This window comes from Magnolia sinica, chromosome 18 (genome assembly GCF_029962835.1).
Source record: "Magnolia sinica isolate HGM2019 chromosome 18, MsV1, whole genome shotgun sequence".
Taxonomy (NCBI): Eukaryota; Viridiplantae; Streptophyta; class Magnoliopsida; order Magnoliales; family Magnoliaceae; genus Magnolia; species Magnolia sinica.
In genome coordinates, this window is record NC_080590.1 from 15,947,329 (window position 1) to 15,968,371 (window position 21,043).

Here is a 21,043-nt window from a genome sequence, read left to right on the forward strand (position 1 = left end):
AAGCTACACTACAAAGCATGAGCTATTTACAACATTGTAGTTAATATCAATGTTTGCAATATCTATTGGCCAATACTATCAGTATTGATCATGGGTGATACAAAACTGCCTGGAAGTCTATGGACTTCCAGGTATTAGTTGATATCTCTCAGAATATTGCATTGTATCAGTGATATGTTGACACAATGCAATATTTTGACAATATCGCAGTTTAATGATAGCTCATATCAACAATACCAAGTCAGTATCCTTGATGCTATTGACACTGACAGTAAGTTTCATTTTTTTTTTTTTTCAAAAAATTTCCCCAAAATTTTTCGCAGAATTTTTTGTTTCTAATCTGTTCCTGAGGTAAACTGACCAATCTTCTTCCATCTTTTGGAGGAACAACCGAATTTTCGTGCACGGAAATTGAGATTGGACAATGTGCAGGCCCGATTTTCAAATGGTATGGGCTCGTTTGGGAGCTTGTAAATGGAAAATGGAATTGGAGGAAAATGAATTGGGAATAAATGACTTACTCAGTTGTGTTTGGATGGGAGTAAATGAAATGCATTTGAAATCCAAATATTCTGTTTGGATGGGAGTAAATGGGAGGAATTGAAATGCATTGGAATTTTTCAATATATCCATAGAAACATATGTGATATACCAAATCAGCTTTATTATCTCAAATTAGCGTCCATATGTATTTTTTATAGAATGATTGTAATAAGCCCATTGAAATATATACTTTAGCCAAAAATGAGGAAATTTGATCCTCAAGCAGCCCATAAACGTAAGGATCAAAAACAAGCAACTTGCCAACATTTTTAACCATCCATTTAGATGGCCAACCTTTGGACCATTTGGATCATTCTACTGATATGATTTTAGTAATGTAGCTGATAGTTAGATTGTTTCGGAGTATCATCTGTGGACCACGTAGACGGCAGATGTGTGTTGCGGCACCTTTTTTTACTTGTGCAACTCTCCAAGGGAGCCCAAAAAGGCATTTCACCCCATTTACTTCCAATTATCTCCTCTGATAGAGGTTTTCATTTATAAGCCTATTTACTCGCATTTCATTTCATTTCCATCCATTTACTTCATCCAAACACACCTCAAAGGCCATTTACCTCCCTTTACACCCAATTCCTCTCATTTACCTCCATTTACTCCCATCCAAATAGCCCCCAAGGAATTTTCGATTTTAATCCCTTTTTTGTTGTAAATCACTTGGAATCACAAGAACTAAGTTGAGATCCATTATTCTATATGCTCAATTATTAGATTTCAACCTCTGATTTGGAAAGAAAAAAAAAAATCTGAAATTTCCCCCATTTCATGCAAAAATGACTTTGGACATGTTTGAGGGTGATCTACAAATTGGCAGAGATTATTGGATTTTTCAGAAAAAGAAAAAAGTTATTAACGAAAAAAAGAAAAAGAAAAGATAGATCAATAAGTTGGCCTTAATTTGAAAGTGTTTATGAATGCTGGCCACACAAGAAAGGTAGGAAGGGAATTATTTGCAAACTGGACATATAAAAGGTGTATGATTACATAGATTGGGAATTCCTCAACTACATGCTCGGTCAATTAGGTGTCAGTAAAAATGGCAATCTTGGATTCGGATGTGTAGAATCAGAAAGATTCTCAATTTTGATAAATGGATCTCCTGACAGCAACTTCCAAGCTTCAAGAGAACTTGTTTTTTGTGATCTTTTGATTTCCAAGTGTGTAATGATGTCTTTTTTAACATCCCCTAAAGTTTCGTTGAAAAAATTGACCAATTTCCCAATGTTTCCCAAATACAACAAAACATTACGTGATATATATGATATTTCCCTATGATACTCGACATGTTTCCATATCCCATGGGTGCCATGCATTGATCGCTATTGATACTGAAAATATTGGTTAATGTAAGGGACATTGTGTATCTTGAATGAAGTAGGCTACTATTATCTAATTGTTGAGACCAAGTATGAGTTCGGATAAAAAGTTGCATTTATATGACTTGTGGGCAAACAAATAGGATAAAATAGAGCAAATCCATTTATATGCCCTGTGGCCACGAGGTTCCTTCATCATCATCAAAACCTTATCCCAATTAATTGGGGTTGGCTACATGAATCTTATTCTGCCATTCCACTATCAAGGGCCATAACTTCAGTTAGACTATAGGTCATTAAGTCTTTTCTTACCACCTCCACCTGCATCCTTTTGGACCTTTCCCTTGCCCTTTTAGAGCCTTCGACTTATAACAACTCCCTCCTAACCAGCACAGTTCTTCAACTCCATTGTACGTGACTAAACCATCTAAAGTCTACTTTCCCTCATCTTATTACTTATTGATGCTACTCCTAGGTTCCCTGGAATGCATTCATTCTAGTTCTACCCTTCCTTGTCTTGCCATTTATCCATCTCAACATCATCAATTTAGCTATACTTAACCTATGAACATGCTGTTTCTTAACTGCCCAACATTCTATCCCATAAAGCATGGCTGGTCTTATAACCATCCTATAAAATTTCACTTTTATTTTGAGTGGTACACGACAATCGCATAAAACTCCAGAGGCACATCTGCATTTCTTCCACCCAATTGAATTCTATGGCCAACATCCTCCTAATCTTTTCCAGTCTCATGAATTATTGACACAAGAAATAGAAGTGGTCATTTTGGGAAACTTCTTGGTCAGCAATCCTAACTAATTCCCCATTTCCATTCCTAAGTTCGTTGAAGTTCTTAAATATTTTATTCTAGATTCACTTCTTACTATGATCATGGCTTAAGTGACTGGAGAATGTTGAAAATTGTTATTTCGTGAAACTGTGGAACATGCCTGATCATGCAAGCAAATAATATGTGGAGTCATCACAACTATGACTAAAAGTAAAAACCAAAACATAACTTGCGGAGAAAATTATATAGAGTAGAAAGTGATTACCTAATTTTTTTTATTGATAAAAGAGTAGTATAGTAGAAGTATAATGTAACAACAATCTCAAGCAGGTGAAAAAATAATCAACAACTGAATTCGCTTACTGTTCCAGCACTGGAGTAATGTGAACCATAATGGAACTTTGGGATGATTGGATCATCGAAGCTTGAGTATCTCTCTTGGAACTTTTCTAGCCTTTCAGAATTTAATGCACCGATGGGCTGCAACCATACAAGAATTTTGGGTAAGGAAACCACCGGGAGTGTTGCAGTAACCAAGAGAGAAAAATAAAAAATTAAAGTGACCTTGGAAAGATCTCTATATGAAGTGGGAGCTGCAAGATCCAAGTTTTTTGAATTGTAATCGGCGAGAATCCATGGAAAAACAGGATACTGCAGAGAACATAGACTCTTAGGGGAAGAATGGAAAAAATAAAAAAATAATAAAAATAAAAATAAAAACAAAAAAGTGTCTTGGTAAAACAACAATCAGAAACAACTCGTCAGCGAATGCACCTGTGTGATGTCATTGTAACTACGTCCAGCAAGGGTATTAAGCTGCATTAGATATTCAAAATTGCTAATCTGCAGGAAAATGTAATTTACTGAGCTCTTCTTGGTTTAAAAATGTTTAATTGTCGAAAATGGCAAGGTAGAGCTTTAAGTCATGCGATTTGGAAGTCACAATCTTCAAGTAACTCAGTCTTGCTTACCTCCCACCTAGCCCAACGCTCCATAAGCTGAGTCCTTTTAAGAAGTTGCTCAGGTCTCTAAGCCAAACAAATAATTACATGAAAATGTATACAAGGATAGAATGCTTTAAGATCTAAAACATCTAGAGTTCAAGCATTGCAAAATATTGACCTGTGTTGCTAGATAGATATTATTTAAATGGGGAGGCCGCACTTGAACAATAGCTCGATAGGCATTTCTGCGACCTTCAGTACTCTGCAGCAAAAACCAATGGAAGGAAATTATAAGGATGGATGCCATGTTAACATGGTTTTTGTCAATAAATTGAAACAAAACACAAACAGAAGTGTGTATTTCACATGGATTATACCCCGAAATCAAAGAAGAAGTTTGACCGATCGACCATAAACAATTCTAGTGCACTTCTTCTTAGAAGATATCTGCAAAGCTATGACAGCATCAATAAGAACAATAAAGCTTTCAAAAAATAAAATCAAAACAAGAGAGAGACTATGACAAATATCAAACATTTTAAGCAACATAAAAGCTCCTGAAGTTGATGTGAAACCCACATGGCCTGAATGGAATCATTTCATGTTAACTTGCAGACCGTTGTGTATAAATGATGCCAAAAGTAATAGGTTTTCTGTGCACTATCCTAGCAGAGAAAAACTGTTTCTTCCATTCAAACAAGCACTCACTAAGGTGAGACAAATATTATGGCCAGAAAATAGATCTTACAACAGCAGCAACAGAAATTTCTGCTTCTTTTTTTTCCATAAATGCAAGAAGGTTTCCAGCACAGCAAGATGTAATCATACACTCATACTCAGCATAAAGATTTAGCACTAGCATCGGAATGTTCTGCTTTTCCATGCAAATAAAATAACTATCCCTTCAGACAACAATAGCAAAACAGACTAAGGCTAACATAGATTACAGTCTACGCAGAACAAAAAAGATCTATTTAAAAGAATGGCAAAAGATGAATCCTAATACTTCTAGGTCATTGTTATTGTTCCAAATGGGTTTCAAGGAGTGAACGTTAATGGCGGAAACCATATGAATAAAACTGACGTATTTCTGCTTCTATATCTTACAGGGAGCCACAATCCAGTGTCTGGTACAAGCAGGTAACAGAATGCAAGATGCATGATGTGAACTGCAAGGCCAATTTGAGTGTCATTACCACAAGGTAGCTCTATAGAAATCAAACGAAGCTGAATGAGGAATGAACACTTATGAAGGTTTCTAGTTTCATGACACTGTAGTCACACAAGCTACAGGGATAACTCTGCCCATATATGACCTTGGTGCAGTACTGAAACTCACTTGCCTAACACTCACAACTTTTATGAATCAGCCACTTAAGCACTGCATAACACCCCTGATATTGAAAATATTAGAAAGTATATCCTAATCATGGCTTGCATAAAAGTTGGGACAACTTCCAAGGAATAATGACAAGCAGCATAAAAAAGAGTTCATCAAAGATTGGGATGCTAATTTGAACAATTGCACAAAATGTCTAATTACTGAAAATCTTACTCAATAAACTATGAATCTTAAATGCATATCAAAATGTTAGAAGAAGAATAGTTCCATTTGACAGATTTACTTCATTCCCAGTTCTAGCTAAGGTCTCCCAAAGGGCTGCTCTATTCACAGTGCTTCTGAATTGTCAGATTCAACATCGGGACATCAGTAGGTTTTATACGTTTGGCCCCAAAAAGGGATCATAGTCGACCAGTGCTGTAGTCGCATTGGCGAGTATGCAGTTGGAACTCTCCTCTTCAGGGTACTTGGCTATGGCTAAGACCAATGTTTTAAATATCGTTATCACGTAATGTATCGCACCCTTGGGATATGGATAAATATTGGTTATCGCATGGTATATATCGGTTGTATTGCATAATGTATCGTTGTTGTTGGGAAACATGGGAACATTGGGAATTGGCCAAATTTTTCAATGAAACTTCAGGGATTGTTGAAAAAGACATCAATACACAATTAGAAATCAAAACATTACAAAAAAAAAAAAAAAAGTACACATGATAGGGGTTTCCTTTGTATGGGATCCTAATATAGCAAGTATATTCAAAATATATTCATAAAATTTATAAACTTAAGAAGACATGTATGGAAACACAAGCAATACATTCAACAGCAAAAGAAGAATCACTAGATTAAGTTACATACATGTTTAATTTTTTGTTTAGATACAAAGATTGTAATTGATTTGTGAGAAATTGAGAAATTTTTAGTTTTCTCAAATTTCCACAACTTGACCTATCCCCGAAGTTTCAAATCCATGATTTTTCATGGAAAACATGAAGAATCATATATTTTTAATCATTTGACACTGGTTTAACATGATTTACAGCAAAAACATGGATCGAAAATTGAAAATGCTCACTGGATCGAATAGGTGGGATATATCGGCACTACCCGTGTGTTTTGTATTGTACAGGTGGGATACAAGATATATTGTGGGATATCTCGGCAGATATCGTCGATGTTTAAAACACTGGCTATGACTATGGCTTCAGTCATGCATTAGCCTAAAGAAAAGGACAAGGTTATGTCTATGAACAGATGTATCAAGGATGCAAATATGGGTATGGAGGTGTCCAACCACAGTTGCAGCCACAGCCATAGCTGAAACCTGTGCCATTCAGAAAGACAATGACAGCTACATGACTGCTTGGTATCCACTGAAAGGCATACTGGTGCACATTTTCAGGATGAGTACCATTGATATGTTCAAGAGTTAGTATCACAACCTCATGAGTTGGGCAAAATATTGCAGTGTGGATAAACAATATTATGGCTGCCCCAATGGGGCTAGAGACAACTTTGAGCGGCCTCGTTAGTCCATGTGGATTTGAGAACAAGTTAAATTTTTTCGTTCTTTTTAGTATTTTTATTGCTCGTATTGTATGGCATCTAAATAATATGAACTCATTTTAGGTATAATTGCATTATTTATGGCTGAAAAGCCATAGTTTGTCCTCTTAAGAAAAGGAGACCTATTATGCAAAGTGTGTAATCAAGTCTTTTAACATCTCCTGAAGTTACACTAAAAAATCCCACGATTTTCATAAAATTTCGCCAAAGTTTCCCAGAGGCTGTGACATGGTATTAAAAAATGGTTATGTAATGGCCACATCACAGGGCCGAAAAGGCCGTAATGGCTGTTACAGGAAAAAAAAAAAAAAAGGCCGTAACAGCCCAATAGTGGTCACGTAACGGTGTGGAAACAGACTTTTTCAAAAAATTAAAAAGGCTGTAAGGGAAGTTACAGCCCATATCATAATGGTGATGGTGGTGCCCATTACAGCCACCATTACCGTTATGGAATACCTTGGGCTATGAAATTATTTCATATCTACAATATTTCCCATTCTTAAAGGTATGATGCCATGTGTGATATCAATATGCACAACACTGGGCAAACCAACAGGCCATTAGCTTTTATCAGGTTGGTTGGCTTCGCTAAGATCTAAACCATCAATCATACTCAACAATAGACAAAAATATCGCCAATGGTTGCTATCTGTGTTTAGGAGAGACTAAATAAGTTTATGATTAATTTATTTGCCTATTTGCACTCTAGGTGCTGTCACATTTCCTTAATTTTTTTAGAATGGCTAATCAATTCCTAAATTGGTTGATGTTGGCAGCATGAAACCATGACTTTGGATTGCTGAAGGGAAGGAAATATTTGAACTTTGATGCTCCCTGTAGCATTGTGGTCAATTTAGAAGGAGCCTAAGTTGTGCCATCTGAAATAAGAAAAAGCTCTGGAGCGTTGTTGAGAGGGTCTGTGAGAGGATCATCTCAGCCATTAGCATGCGCAAAAATCACGGGTGTTTAGATATGCTGATTAATGAAAAGGGTGGATGGAGGTTAATGAAGATCATAGAGGTAGTGTCAAACCCAACTAAGCTAGGGTTTTGCTCCTGCGGGTTTCTAGAAGTTTAATTTTGATGGTAATTCATGGGGTAATATGTAGCTATACAAAGTAATATGGGGCAATTATGCCAAAGTAGCTAGTCAATCATTGTTTTCCATTTATTATTATTATTTTTTTTCAAGTGATCTGTAGCCACCCAAGGTAGGGGTAGTCATTGGGGATGGCTGGGAATCTATTGGGCCCAAGACTCATGGAAGAGGTGATTGGTGAACTCCAACAAGGCAGAAACAATGAGCATTGGTCAGAATGAAAGTGGTCATCTTGTTGCAGGGACCAATGGCAAGACACAGGTGTGAATTGTATGCTGCTGAAAGGTCTTACAATAAGGGGCAATTATGCATCATCATCATCATGTTCCTAGATGTTGTAGCTTATCCCGTCAAAAGAAAAAGAAAAAGAAAAAAAGGTCCCACTCAGGTAGGGCAGTCAACACGTTAGGTTCAAGTCAGGTGTTGTACTCATGCACCCAGACCTGCCAAAGGGGGTTCGATTCAGGTCCAGGTCTGGGTACCGTACTTGAGGTACCGGACCCAAATCTGGCCAGGTTCGGATCCAGGTGTTCATCAGGTAGGTAGTTTGCTGAATGTGTCCTGGTTTGAAAATAAGACATTTTTACTCATATGGTGGAATATGTACTCTTGATGTGGATCGTTTGTCATCTTTTTTCTAAGTGCCCCATTCCCAGTGTATTCATGCAGTCAACCTGGTGCATGGACCTAAAATTTTTGGGGTCTATGCATTCTGTGGGGGCTCACTGATGAATGGCCTGGATCTCAAACACATGAGCACATGTGGGTGCATGTACAGATGTTAACATGCATAGAAACAACTGCTAGTAAGCAGTTACGGTTTGGAAAAGTTGTTTAAAGGACAACTTCTAGAGAGGAATTATATGATAGGCGACCCATATCATGATACCAGCAATAGCACAAAATCCAGACAGTTTATTAATTGGAATCTCACTCCTCACTGATTGGGAATCCCACTCCTCACCCGGCTGTTACCGCTCTTGACACAAAGTCACCAATTACCACTGCTATGCTTTCGACTGCAACCATCTCTACCTCAATCAATTTCCAAGAATTTGTAGCTTTCCTCGTTCCTAATCAATATTTTCTAACTTTCCAATAAAAACTATCATTAAGGGTGCATCTGCTTGCACCAAATATCATGAAATCTCATGATATTTTCCACCAGATTAGACTGATTAACCTTGAACTATCATGACATTTGGTGCAACCAACTGCACCCTAAATAAGTTTAAAATATTCAATTACAGATAATTATATGTTTCTAATTCATTAAATTATTTTATATAGAAGCTTCCTAGGCATCTGAACATTTTTAGAACTACTGCTTTCCATCCGCACGCTAATATTTGATCTCGCTCCTGGTTCATGTTACTAAGCATGACAACCTAGAGCATAGAGAGAATTATTGAGTAGAACTTTTCTCACCAGTCTAGTATACATTTTGTGGGATCAACTGAAGGTAAATAGTTTGTGAGGTCAAATGAAAATCCTACAAACACTACAAGGTATTGAAACAATTATATAAGATTGTAGCACATTGCATACGAACTGACATTTGATGTCCAGTCATTGGCAAGTATGGACAGCTGGCAAAATGAGTGATCTATAAAAACATTCAAAGCTCTAAGGTTGGTTTCTACCATAAATCCTGCATAATTCATATTTCGAGTCGAGAGCATGGACAAAACCCTTCAGTATGAATTCTCATCCCAGTTCGACTGAATGATTTAGGCAGTTTTATTTAAGAAGGGTATTGGGAGCAAGACAGGCCCAACAGCCAAAAGAGAGTAAAAAAATATACAGAAGAAAGAAAAACAAGGAAGAAAAAGGAGAAGCACAACGAAAATACAAACCCACCACCCAAACTGGACAGACCCAGACCAAGGGGGAAAAAAAGGAAGGAAACTCTACAAACACCTCTGAACAGAAAACCAAAAAACAAAACTGCTCAAGAACCCAAAAACAAACCCACCCCACAACCCAAACTACACCGACCCAGGACCCAGGAAGATACCACTCCTGTATTGACCAAGTGACCTTCCTAAACACCCAAAACGCATCGTTGCTAAGATTGTTGAAAATCCAATCGCTCCGCTCCAGCCAGATATACCACAAAACCGCCAACAGTTCCAAATGAAGTTTGACTAGTAAATGCAAGAAAATGTGCAAAAATTATAGTAAAAATAACAAAAATAAAAAATCAATGTGGTGAGATTAGCGGTGCTTTGACGTCATACTGAGCACATGGAATAACTTGTATAATTAGTATGCTGTAATACTTCCCACAGAGATAGACTACATTCGTAACAAACAAAACACTTGAAATGCCAGACCCTAAAGGATAGCTGAAAGAGCATCCTATAAAACAAGCTGCAAAAACAAATGTTACATTGCTTAGTTGTTATCATTCCAAAGAACTGCAACATGATGATGATGATCAACATCATCATCTAAGCCTAATCCCAACTAATTGGGTTGGCACATGTATCATTTTCCACCATTCCACTCTATGAAGGGCCATAAGTTATGCCACAGTAGGTCATCAAGTTTTTCCTTACTACCTTCACCTACGTCATTCTGGGCCTTCCCCTTGTCCTTTTAGAGCATTCAACCTGTACCAACTCACTCCTAACCGGAGCAATTCTAGGTCTCCGCTGAACATGACCAAACTGTCTAAGTCTACTTTCCTTCATCCAAATACCTATTGGTGCTATTCCTAAATTTCCTCCAATGCACATGACTAAACCATATAAGTCTACTTTCCTTTATTTCTAATTCTTATCCTTCCTTGCATTGCCACTCATCCATCTCAACATCCTCATTTCAGCTACAGTGAACCTACGAACATGTTGTTCCTTAACTGCTCAAGCATTTTGTCCCATAAAATTTCCCTTTCAGTTTGAGCAGTACAGGACAATCACATAAATCTCCAGAGGCACATCTCCATTTCCATCCTGCTTGAATCCTAGGGGCAAAATCCTCCTCAATATCTCCACTTTCATGAATTAATGACCAAGATATCGAAAGTGGTCATTTTAGGAAACTTCTCGGTCAGCAATCTCAACCAGTTCTTCGTTCCCGCTCCTATTGTTACTAAATTGACTCCATGTGCTCTGCTTTTGTCCGACTAATTTTAAATCCTTTGGATTCTAAAGCTAACCTCCACAAATCTAGTTGTTTGTATGCCCTCTCTCTTGTCATTCAAAATTATATCATTTGCAAACAACATACATCATAGGATCTCTTCCCGCAATGCCTCGCTAACTCGTCTATAACCAACGCGGAAAGGTATGGGTTCAATGCCAACCCCTAGTGCAAGCCTAGAGTAATTGGGAACTCACTTGTCCTCATATTTGTTACTACTCCCTCATATAAACCCCTATTCATGTCAATATATCCTCTTGAAATTCCTTTCTTTCCCAACGCTCACTAGATTCACTTTCTAAAGACCCTAATCAAAAGCTTTCTCTAAGTCAATAAAGACCATGTGCAGATCCTTCCTCCTCTCCCTATATTTCTCTATCAATTGTCTAAGTAGGAAAATAGCTTCAGTGATAGACCTCCCTAGCATGAAACCAAACTGCTTTTCTGATACATCTATCTCATGCCTTAGGTTTTGGTCAATCACTCTCTCTAAAAATTTCATATTATGGCTCATGAGTTTAATTCCACAACTGTTAGTGTAGCTCTGTTTGTCTCCTTTACTCTTACAAACATGTACCACAGTACTTTTCCTCCATTTGTCTACATTTTCTTCAATCTTACGATCTTGTTGAATAACTTCGTTGCCAACTAAAATAACCTAATATCTCCCATACACTTCTAAAACTGGCACTTCTAATACCCCACCTAGTATCAAGCCTACTAACTTCAAACCTACGCCTGCAGGCTTCAAAGATGGATACTGCATCCAACATTTTTTTGACAATTGGTGTTTAAGTCTGACACCCATATCCTATAAACATTTCAATCTTTCGTCACTACCTATATCCTTTAACAAATTTAGAACTGTAACAACTTTTCAATCTACTATATACAAGATTTTGTCTTATTGATTTATTTATTTGCAAGATCATCCATATAACCACGCTTTCCTACAATATGTTTTGTAGGATACACTTTCAGCTAATTAGACATTTTGAACATTAAAAAATGTTGACAGGAGTGATGAAATGATGTATCCATGCAAACCATCAAAGGCAACACCCGCGCAAAGAATGAAGCAGAGGAGATTGCTCTCCACAAACTCTAGCAATGGCACTTCTAGAACTCCAGTTAGTATCAAGCCTCCAAACTTGGAACATGTCCTCCAGATGCTTCAAAGATGGAAGTCATACCCACATCCAACATTTTGACAATAATCAGTGTTTTAGCTGCCCAGAAGACATGCCTGTAGAAATGGCATGCCTGTGGGGCATAGCTTTGAACAAGCAACAGATGTGATACAAACAACAGGACTCATTCAACAGACAGTCGAGGTGAAAGAAAGGCAACAATTTCTATTCTAAGTTGGAACTATGGGAAGGTGGGACAATCAGACACATTTCACATCTGTACTGATAGAAAGCAGAGGCTTAAACGGTATCAATAAGGTGCATATAATAATATGTGTAACACATTGACTGAAAAAGAGTAATCAACTCACCTTCGGCTAAAAATTTGGTGAAGAGAAGAGATCAACCAGCTCCTATCCTTACCTTGATCTCTGTTTTGCACACTCGAATCTGACCCATCCTCCTTGATACAGTCATCAATGTGTTCATCAACTATGAAATTGATTCTCTTTGTTGTAATCTGAAAGAAGGCATTCCTCAATGCAGTTAGGAACAAGAAGTGGAGTTGGAAACTGTACTGTATGTGTCAAGAACTATATGATAACCTCCTTAAGCAAGTAAATAAAGTTGTGAATCCTTAAGCATCAAGCATGAGAAACATACAAAAGATACAACTCATTAAAAATTTTACTAAAAAGATGCAAAAGATGAGCTTTGCTAAGCACACATGCGCTGACAATGCTGATAACACACACACCACCACATACCAGCCTGGCACATTGGTACGAGATCTATCCCATTCATCAGATGCCTACCACTATTTAGATGCTCTTTCCCATGATTTAAGCTGATCAAATCATCAGGTGGGCCAGGGTTTAGAAAAAGAAATTAATGGCTGAAAAATACTTCACAAAAGTTTTTTAATTGTCCAACTGTTTCAGACATTACAGCCCACCTTCTGAATGGACCAGATTTATTTTTGGGAGAGAACATCTACATGATCAGAACCACCTAATGGATGGCTTGGTTATTGCATCTGTCAGCCACACTAGCACATGTAATATAAGGGCATTTTCACACCAGGCTCGAGTGGGGTGGCCTGTGGGTGTAATGTGAGGGCATTTTCACACATGTTTGGGCTTCGCAAAGCTGGCAACAGATTGTATCAAAGAATGAAAAAAAACAAAAAAGAAGAAGAAGAAGAAGAAGAAGACGAAAGAAAGAAAGAAAGAAAGAAGAAAGAAAGAAAAAAGAAAAAAGAAGAAGAAGAAGAATGATAGAAAGAATAATGTTAGAATTCTGAGCATCGCTAAACAGAAGTTGAACCCGATTATGTCTTGTCCTCATTTGTTTCGTTGTCTAATTAATGAAGAAACATGTAAGGAGATAAACCAACTAGAACTTAGAAAAGTCTAAGAAGATTAATGAATCAAGAAAAATAAAATAAAAAAATTATACCAAAATTAGTGTCAGCAGATGCATACTTTTTTATGATGATAACTCATCATTATCATCATCATCAAGCCTCATCCCAACTAATTGAGGTCGGCTGGACAACTCATCCCAACTAATTGAGGTCAGCTGGACAAACATGTTCTTCCATGCCACGTTATCATGGAACATATCCTCAAATAAAGCATAAGTCCGCAAGTCTTTTCTTATGCCCTTCACCCACATCCTTTTGGACCTTCCTCTTGCCCTTTTAGAGCCTCCAACTTGAACCGACTTACTCCTAACCAATGTAGTTCTTGGTCTCCATTGCACATGGCCAAACCATCTAAGCCTACTTTCCCTCATCTCATTACCTATTTAGTGCTACTCACAAGGCTGAGAGAGAGAGAGGCAAGTGATGAAAATCCTCCTTTTCCACCAAAATTATGGATAGCTAATCCTTAGGGCTACAATCACCTCCCCACACCTTTGACCAACGTTAAGGCCTTCAAGTTAACATTTTCCATACCAAAAACCTTGTCAATGATTCTGATTTAAAGACTCCATTACTTTGTTCCTTCTATGGATAGATAGTTTTTTTTTTTTTTTTTTTTTGGGGGGGGGGGGGGGGGGGTGAGTGGGCAACTTAGCCCCACTTTTTACTGTTGTGGCCCACTCTAATTTTAGATCCACCTCATCTCTGTGATGATGTTCTAAAATGAGCTAGTGAAACAGAAGCACAAAGTGGATTTTAAAAAGTCAGCATGATGGGCCCATAGAGCCTCTATTGCACAGGCTCCCTAATACAACGTTATCTATGCAAGCTACATACGAAGAGGGTCGTTACTCACATGAATGGATTGAATGACAAAGATGACCTCGATTGAAGGGCTTAACATTCCTTGTTACCTTGTTGGCTAGAGAAGGGTGCCCGGCATATCAGCCAACTTGTTAGCAGATACGATATAGCCCTAATGCCCTAAAGCGACCAGGTTTTTTCTCTCTCTTTTTTCCCTTTGGAAAATGTCTCAAAAGTTATTGGTCAAGTAATTCTAAAATAATTTGAGAATCCCAAATGTGTATTCTTTTATAGTCTTGGACATGAATTTGATAGTGTAGTGGGCCATTCTTTGGTAAGAATGGTGTCTATCAAGTAGCGTAGCTTGACCTATTGAAAGTCGACCAACTAGGACATAATTGAACACAAATCAAGCATGACTTGGTGGATTTTGGCCCGTGATGTATAAATTCAATAAAAAGGCGATGCAAAGATGAAACAAAGCGATGGTTGACCCCTTCTAATATTTCCCAATTTAAAATTAGTCTCTAAGCTTCCTTCAACATTGAAATGAATAAAGTGGAAAAGGGGGAGAAAAAATTGTAAGTAAAAGATTTTCAACAAGGACCATTTATATTTATACGGCGCTAGTATGCCGGCATTAACCAATATGACCCATTTATTTTCATAACTTGCTGATTCACTCCTATATCACATAATAGGCGTGACCCTTCCTTTACGTAACGGCTGACATGGCCGTAACATAACTACCATGCCTAGATAACCCTCTCCCCAACAACCATATAGCTCTGCGAGATATTTGCCTCTTTCAAGGAAGCAAGCCTATATAGCATTGCAACTTCCAGGCACTGAGGTAAGGTATCTCTCCAAGTCAAAAGATATATTTATGACTCAGATTGAAAGAAGGAAGACGGCACTAAAATGTCTTAAGAATAAAGAAAGTTCTAATTAACTGCAATCTATTGACCTCAACGGAACTGTTAGAATGGGACCCTAACTTTATGTTGGGAATCAAAGAAACAAAGGACCACATGAATAAGGATTGGAAGGTGGGAGGCACCTTTCTCATCCATGTAGGGAACATGACCTCCACTTTATAAATATAAATATATGTCAAATTGGTAAATTTTTATAAAGTATTCTAATGACAATAAAGGTCTCAAAGGAATGAATGAAAGGAACTCTCCATACACAATGTTTTCCATATCGTTACCAAGTAATGTATCGCACCCTTGGGATACGGATACATACCGGTTATTGCATGGGATATAACGGTTGTATTGCATAACGTATCTTCTACGTTGTTCGGAAACATGGGGAAATTGGTTAGATTTTTCAATGAAAATTCAGGGATTGTTAAACAAGACATCAATATACAGTTAGAAATCCAAAGATCACAAAAAAAGTGCACATAATAGGTTTCCTTTATATAGGGTCCTAATCTATGCATTGTCTGGCTGAATTGTGTAAGTATATTCAAAGTCAACTCATATAATTTATAAATGTAAGAATACATGTATGAAAACACAAGCAATATATTCAAAAGAAAAATAAGTAGAAAGCTAGAAATATATATGTGAATAATGTGGGTGGCTATGGCTCAAACCCACACAGAGTTGTGAGGTAGCTCAAAATCATCATTTCCATCTCAATGGGGCTAGGCATATATTGTTGCTCCAAAAATCAACAATACTATGCCCAGGTCATAGTAGAATAACACCAATGAAGATACTCTCTAACATAAAGCTGGTACTCATCCTCTCCGATTTGAGAAATTTTGGATAATTTCAAAATTTCCACAAATCAACCCATCTTCCACCAAATCCCAAAATTAGAGTATATATGTGAGATGATTTCGTCAAACACTCTTAAATACTCTAAAATAGGAGACAAATAACCACTAATCAAAGTGAAATTTTGAAATATGTGTGTGTGTGTGTGTGTGTGTGTGTGTGTTTGTGTGTGTGTGTGTATATATATATATTTTAACTTTTTTATTTTTTTCCGAAATATCCCCAAATTGCCAAGAATCACTAGATTGGGTTACATAAATATTTGATGTCATGTTTGGACACTAAGATTATAACTTGTTTGGGAAATTTTTGAATTTTCACAAAATTTCCACAAATCAACCCATCTTCCCCCAAATCCCAAAAATATAATGTATGTGATAATGACTTCTTCAAACACTCCTAAATACTCTGAAATGGGGGTGAATTGACCGTAGATCAAAGTAGATTTTTGAAAAATAAAATATTTTTTAGATTCTTTAATTATTTTTAATTAAGAAATATTTTTTCAAAATATCACCAAATTACCAAGAATCACTAGATCAGGTTACATACATGTTGGATTGTGTCTAAACACAAAGATTGCAGCCGAATTGAAAGAAATTGGGAAATTTTCAATTTTTTCTAATTTTCCGCAACTCGGGCAATCTCACCCAAATCTTAAAATCAAAATCCTTGATTTTTCATGCAAAATATGAAGAATCATGGATTTGTAACCATTTGACATTGATTTGCGATGATTTACAACAATAAAAAAAAATGGATCGAAAATTAAAAATGCTCATCAGATCTAAAACGGCCCCAAATCGGCTTGGATCTTGATTTAGGCTCGAAATTGATGTTCTTCTTCGAAGGGATCCACAAGGATGAGTCGAAATCCATAATAGATCTATTTAGAAGTACAGAGAAATCAAGAAAATACAAAGTATCTTTTGTAAAGAACTAGTTGCGATATTTCGCAATATGTGCAATACCATACGATATATTGCGATATTTCCAGTGATACCAAAAAAAAAAACTACTCATGCATTTTGTATCGCACAGGCACCATACAAGATGTATCGTGGGATATATCAGTCAATATCGTCGATACTGAAAACATTATTCATATACACCACTACTAGTGGTCTCAACCCAAGGTCCTATTATTAAGCTATACCTTCTAATAGCTTACATAGAAACAATGTTTGAATTATCTCTTATATTGTTGAAATAGCCCCGATATTATCCGTATCTCTAGCTCGGCAATACCGATAACACTGGTAGCGATACTGATAACACTGGTAGTATCAGAAATTCTAGGTATTGACGATGTATTGCTAAATATCACTAAATATCGTCACTGTATCGATATCGTCAATATTTTCAACTGTGTAAATTCCAGGTGTTTCTTGCATTGCCAATTCATTGATACCGTTGGTGTATCACAAATATTTTCGACTGCGTAAATTCCAAGTGTCGCTTGTATCGCCAATGTATCTGCGATATTTCGATAATATCGTCAATGTATTGATATCGCCAAAAATTAGTATATTAAAAAAAAAAAATCCCATTTCATAATTTTTTGTGGGCTGGTTGTATACATTGTTCAATTTGTCAACGATAATATTGATAACATTGCGATATTATCATTATCACAACATGGCGATATTGAGACCAAAATCTTTCATTTCTTTTCCAGTTGTGAATGATTTGTTGGGAAATATCATGTGCTGCCGATATTCTGAAATATCAATGGCTGTTTGGATGGAAGGTTGGAGGTTGGATGGATAAATGGGACGGATGAGATGGTTGGACTGATTTCTTACAACAACATATGCTTTTAGGCCCCCATTAAATGGAAACCTATTATGTATGCATTCTTTTTTGCAATTTTTTTTTACTACTAAATATGCAAATATGTGTATTTTAGCATCTCATGAAGTTTCATTGAAAAATTCCACTGTTTTTCCGATATTTCCCCGTATTTCTAGTTATTGGTGATATTATCGGCAATATCAATATTGTTTCTATATCCCTGGCTAGCAAAACTTGTAGCGATACCGACACTTTGAACACTACATAGAAACAGGGGGATTTGGGGAATAGAAGGTCAACTAATGTATAAAAGAAGAGAAAGCATAGAGGTGAAAAGGGAGATGGTCATGACCCCTCCCATATATGTGACCTTATCCTTATCTAGGCTTCATAGATAGGAAGTTTAATTTGACCTTAAAAGCTTGCAGAAGTGACGTTGAGACATACAAAAGTTGACATTTCCTAATTTCCTATCCCATAATTTTTCTCAGATAAAATAACTGATGACATGAATGGCAAGGATTTTGAGCAGGACTGCTGGCAAGCGCATGGCAGAAAATGAATATACAAGCACAAAGTGATCACTGAATAAAGAATAAAGCTCCAGTTTAGACTGTGTTTAGAACTTACTTGAAAGGTTCCCCGTATAACCCTCAGCGGCCGGACCATCAATGAAGAAAGTTCTAGAATAATTTGTTCATCAAATTCACTTGGCATGTACCCAGGAGCAACAGTCATTGCATTTTGGACAAAATTTCGGCCACTTGATACTTCAGCATCTCCATAATCCATTGATCCCTGCACGGGCTGCTCAGCAGTGGCAGAGAGCCTCTGTTGATTCTCCCCACACTGATCCATATCATATCTTCTATCCTCATAGTTATCAGTATCTGTCTGCTCATCATCCTCATTCCTTTCCTCGGTTGATATTGCTTCTGCCATCAGAATGGAAGCAGTGGAGGGAAGGCCAGCAGCAAACGATGCTTCTGGGTCATTACTATGACATGTGGCATTCTCTTCATTGAGTTTGAGTTGCTGTAGATGATCCTCATAATTAGCAGCTGCGCCCAGATGGTCAGATCCCTTGTAATTCCTTCTCAAACATCTTCTCATTCTCAATGAACTTTCCATGAAATCTAACTTCCAAAAAACCTGCATAAATTACAGAATTAAATAAGTTTAATACATTATAAATGACAACAAGCAAATAAGATCGCGTCTTTAACAGAGAAAGAAAACCTAATGAAACACGAGTGAATGTAAGAAATATGCCACAACATACCCTCTCAGGATTGCACAAACAGTCTGCAAAGGGCCCAAAAAGAACCTTCATTTCAATTAAGCAATAAATGAGTTTGCGCCATTCATAAGCCCCAGTGTATGCACGATGCCGATCTATCACATCAACTTGTCCACGCCTATCCATCTGCCAAAACACGGACAGTGCTAACAATCTAAATGAAAATTTCAATATACCCAGAAAATGAAGCATCACAATAACCATACCTCCACCCGTTGCATGTTTCTTGCTAAAGCAAAACTCGCGACTAGGACTGCAACATACTTATAGGACAGTGAAGAAAAGTCTTTCCCAGAAACGGACTTTGTATCAACTGACTGCAAACATTCCATCCAGGCAGTTCCCATGGCTTCAGAAACATTCCATCTTCTCACACGCTCCAGATCACTGGCACTCCTCCGTTGTGCTGATGTGGCCATAGCAACAGCACTGAGACCTCTCCCTGAACCAATCTTGGCATTGCGCTCAAGATCACGTGCAGCAGCCAAAGCAGCAGCCTTGGCTGCAGCCTTGTCTTTAGGAAAAGCTGGGGACTTGTTGGGTGTATCAGAAGGCCTTTGAAAGCTAGCAAATGTGTGTAGCCTAGTTGTTTTTCGCTCAAGCATTGATGTGTCACGCCTAAGCTGCGTATTTCTAGCAGGTGCCCCAGTTTCAGCCCCAGCAGCACCAGCAGCAACCATTGCCAATGCCATTGCAGCAGGTGGAGAAGCAAAAGCGGCAGCCCATCCAGGAGATATCATGGCGAGAGCAGACTGGAACAGATATAAACATTGTCTCAGTGATGCAATGATGTCAAGCATGGTGATTTTTCAAGACTATCATGCTCAATGACTGCATGAATGCAGTTGGAAGCATGCATAGATATATGAGAGATTATCATCACTGGAAGGAAATTGGGATCAGATATACAACTGTAAGGTTGTGAAGCAAAGCACCACCCAATTATGCAACAAAGTTGAAGCAAATGCCAATAATTTAAGGTCAAATGTCACACAATGTCGGATTGTCAGGATTCATGAGGAAAAGCTGTGACCAAAGTTTCTGAATATCAGTATTGGCACACAGATCGGCCCAGATGAAAAATGATACAAAACAGGTGTCATGTATCAATATTGGTCCATATCAGATTGTATCGGTCAAAATATTTTTAAGCCAGAAATACAGAAAATATTAGGAAGAGAGAGAGAGAGAGAGAGAGAGAGAGAGAGAGAGAGAGAGAGGAGAGAGAGAGAGAGAGAGCGGGGGAATAAGATATTCTTTTCTTTTTCTGTGTGAGTTTCATGCTAGTATTTAATGGTGTCTCGGACCATTCTTTGGTAAGAACATTGTCTGTCGACTTGACCTGTCGTGAGCTGTGTTGTTGAGTCTTTGAGCTGTAAAATTTTAATTTATATCATAAATTGAAATAATATGTGACTCTACCACCTTTCAACTATCATCTTCGATGTTCATGAATCATGATGCATAAAGTATAATCAATAGATTACATGAGCAAATAGGCATAGATTATAAGAAATGGTACTATAACTACCACGGTTCACAATATCAAAAAACATGTATTATAAACATGCATTCACAAAATAATTACTTAGTTAACTAAAAGTGCCCATGTGCTTTAGCTTGTCAATACCAGGAATATGTTCAAGGGAGCATAATAAATACACAAAACACTAAAAGCATAATCAATAAACACCAACCAATAAAAGTAATCAATAGACAACTAAAGCTTTAAGCACTTATAATTTCTTTAATAAACACAAAAACTACATGTAGACAAATTATACAATGAAAAAGAAACAAAAAATCAACACCAAAACACCGAAAAAGAAAATGCTTATCATTTTTTATCATCCAAAGTATAAAACAGTATATAATCATTTTTAAAATAAAATAAAAAAACATAAAAACATAAAGAAAACCATAAAAGCAAAAAAGATTGGAAAAAAAAAAATGAATTGATCTCATTAATGAATGTAAGCCCAAATAACTTAAAACAACTAAATCCACAAAGAATAAGAATAA

The 21,043-nt window shown here is 37.1% G+C and overlaps 2 protein-coding genes across 3 annotated transcripts in view; one reads left to right on the top strand and one right to left on the bottom strand.

Moving 5' to 3' along the window:
• Positions 1 to 21,043, bottom strand: part of LOC131233247 (BEACH domain-containing protein C2-like) — an 84,980-nt gene that overhangs the window by 14,742 nt on the left and 49,195 nt on the right. For both annotated transcript variants that reach the window (XM_058229894.1, XM_058229893.1), the window contains exons 14-23: positions 19,228 to 19,773; positions 19,004 to 19,147; positions 18,352 to 18,873; positions 12,276 to 12,424; positions 3,993 to 4,062; positions 3,794 to 3,877; positions 3,643 to 3,699; positions 3,446 to 3,514; positions 3,236 to 3,322; positions 3,035 to 3,151 (exon numbers count right to left, since the gene is read on the bottom strand). In XM_058229894.1, the coding sequence (XP_058085877.1) occupies positions 3,035 to 3,151; positions 3,236 to 3,322; positions 3,446 to 3,514; positions 3,643 to 3,699; positions 3,794 to 3,877; positions 3,993 to 4,062; positions 12,276 to 12,424; positions 18,352 to 18,873; positions 19,004 to 19,147; positions 19,228 to 19,773 (1,845 nt within the window). The remainder of the gene's footprint in view (positions 1 to 3,034; positions 3,152 to 3,235; positions 3,323 to 3,445; positions 3,515 to 3,642; positions 3,700 to 3,793; positions 3,878 to 3,992; positions 4,063 to 12,275; positions 12,425 to 18,351; positions 18,874 to 19,003; positions 19,148 to 19,227; positions 19,774 to 21,043) is intronic.
• The window catches only part of LOC131233248 (geraniol 8-hydroxylase-like), a 91,922-nt gene continuing 84,611 nt past the window's right edge, over positions 13,733 to 21,043 (top strand). Inside the window, exon 1 of the mRNA XM_058229895.1 lies at positions 13,733 to 13,750. The gene's annotated coding sequence lies outside the window, so the exon portion shown is untranslated. The remainder of the gene's footprint in view (positions 13,751 to 21,043) is intronic.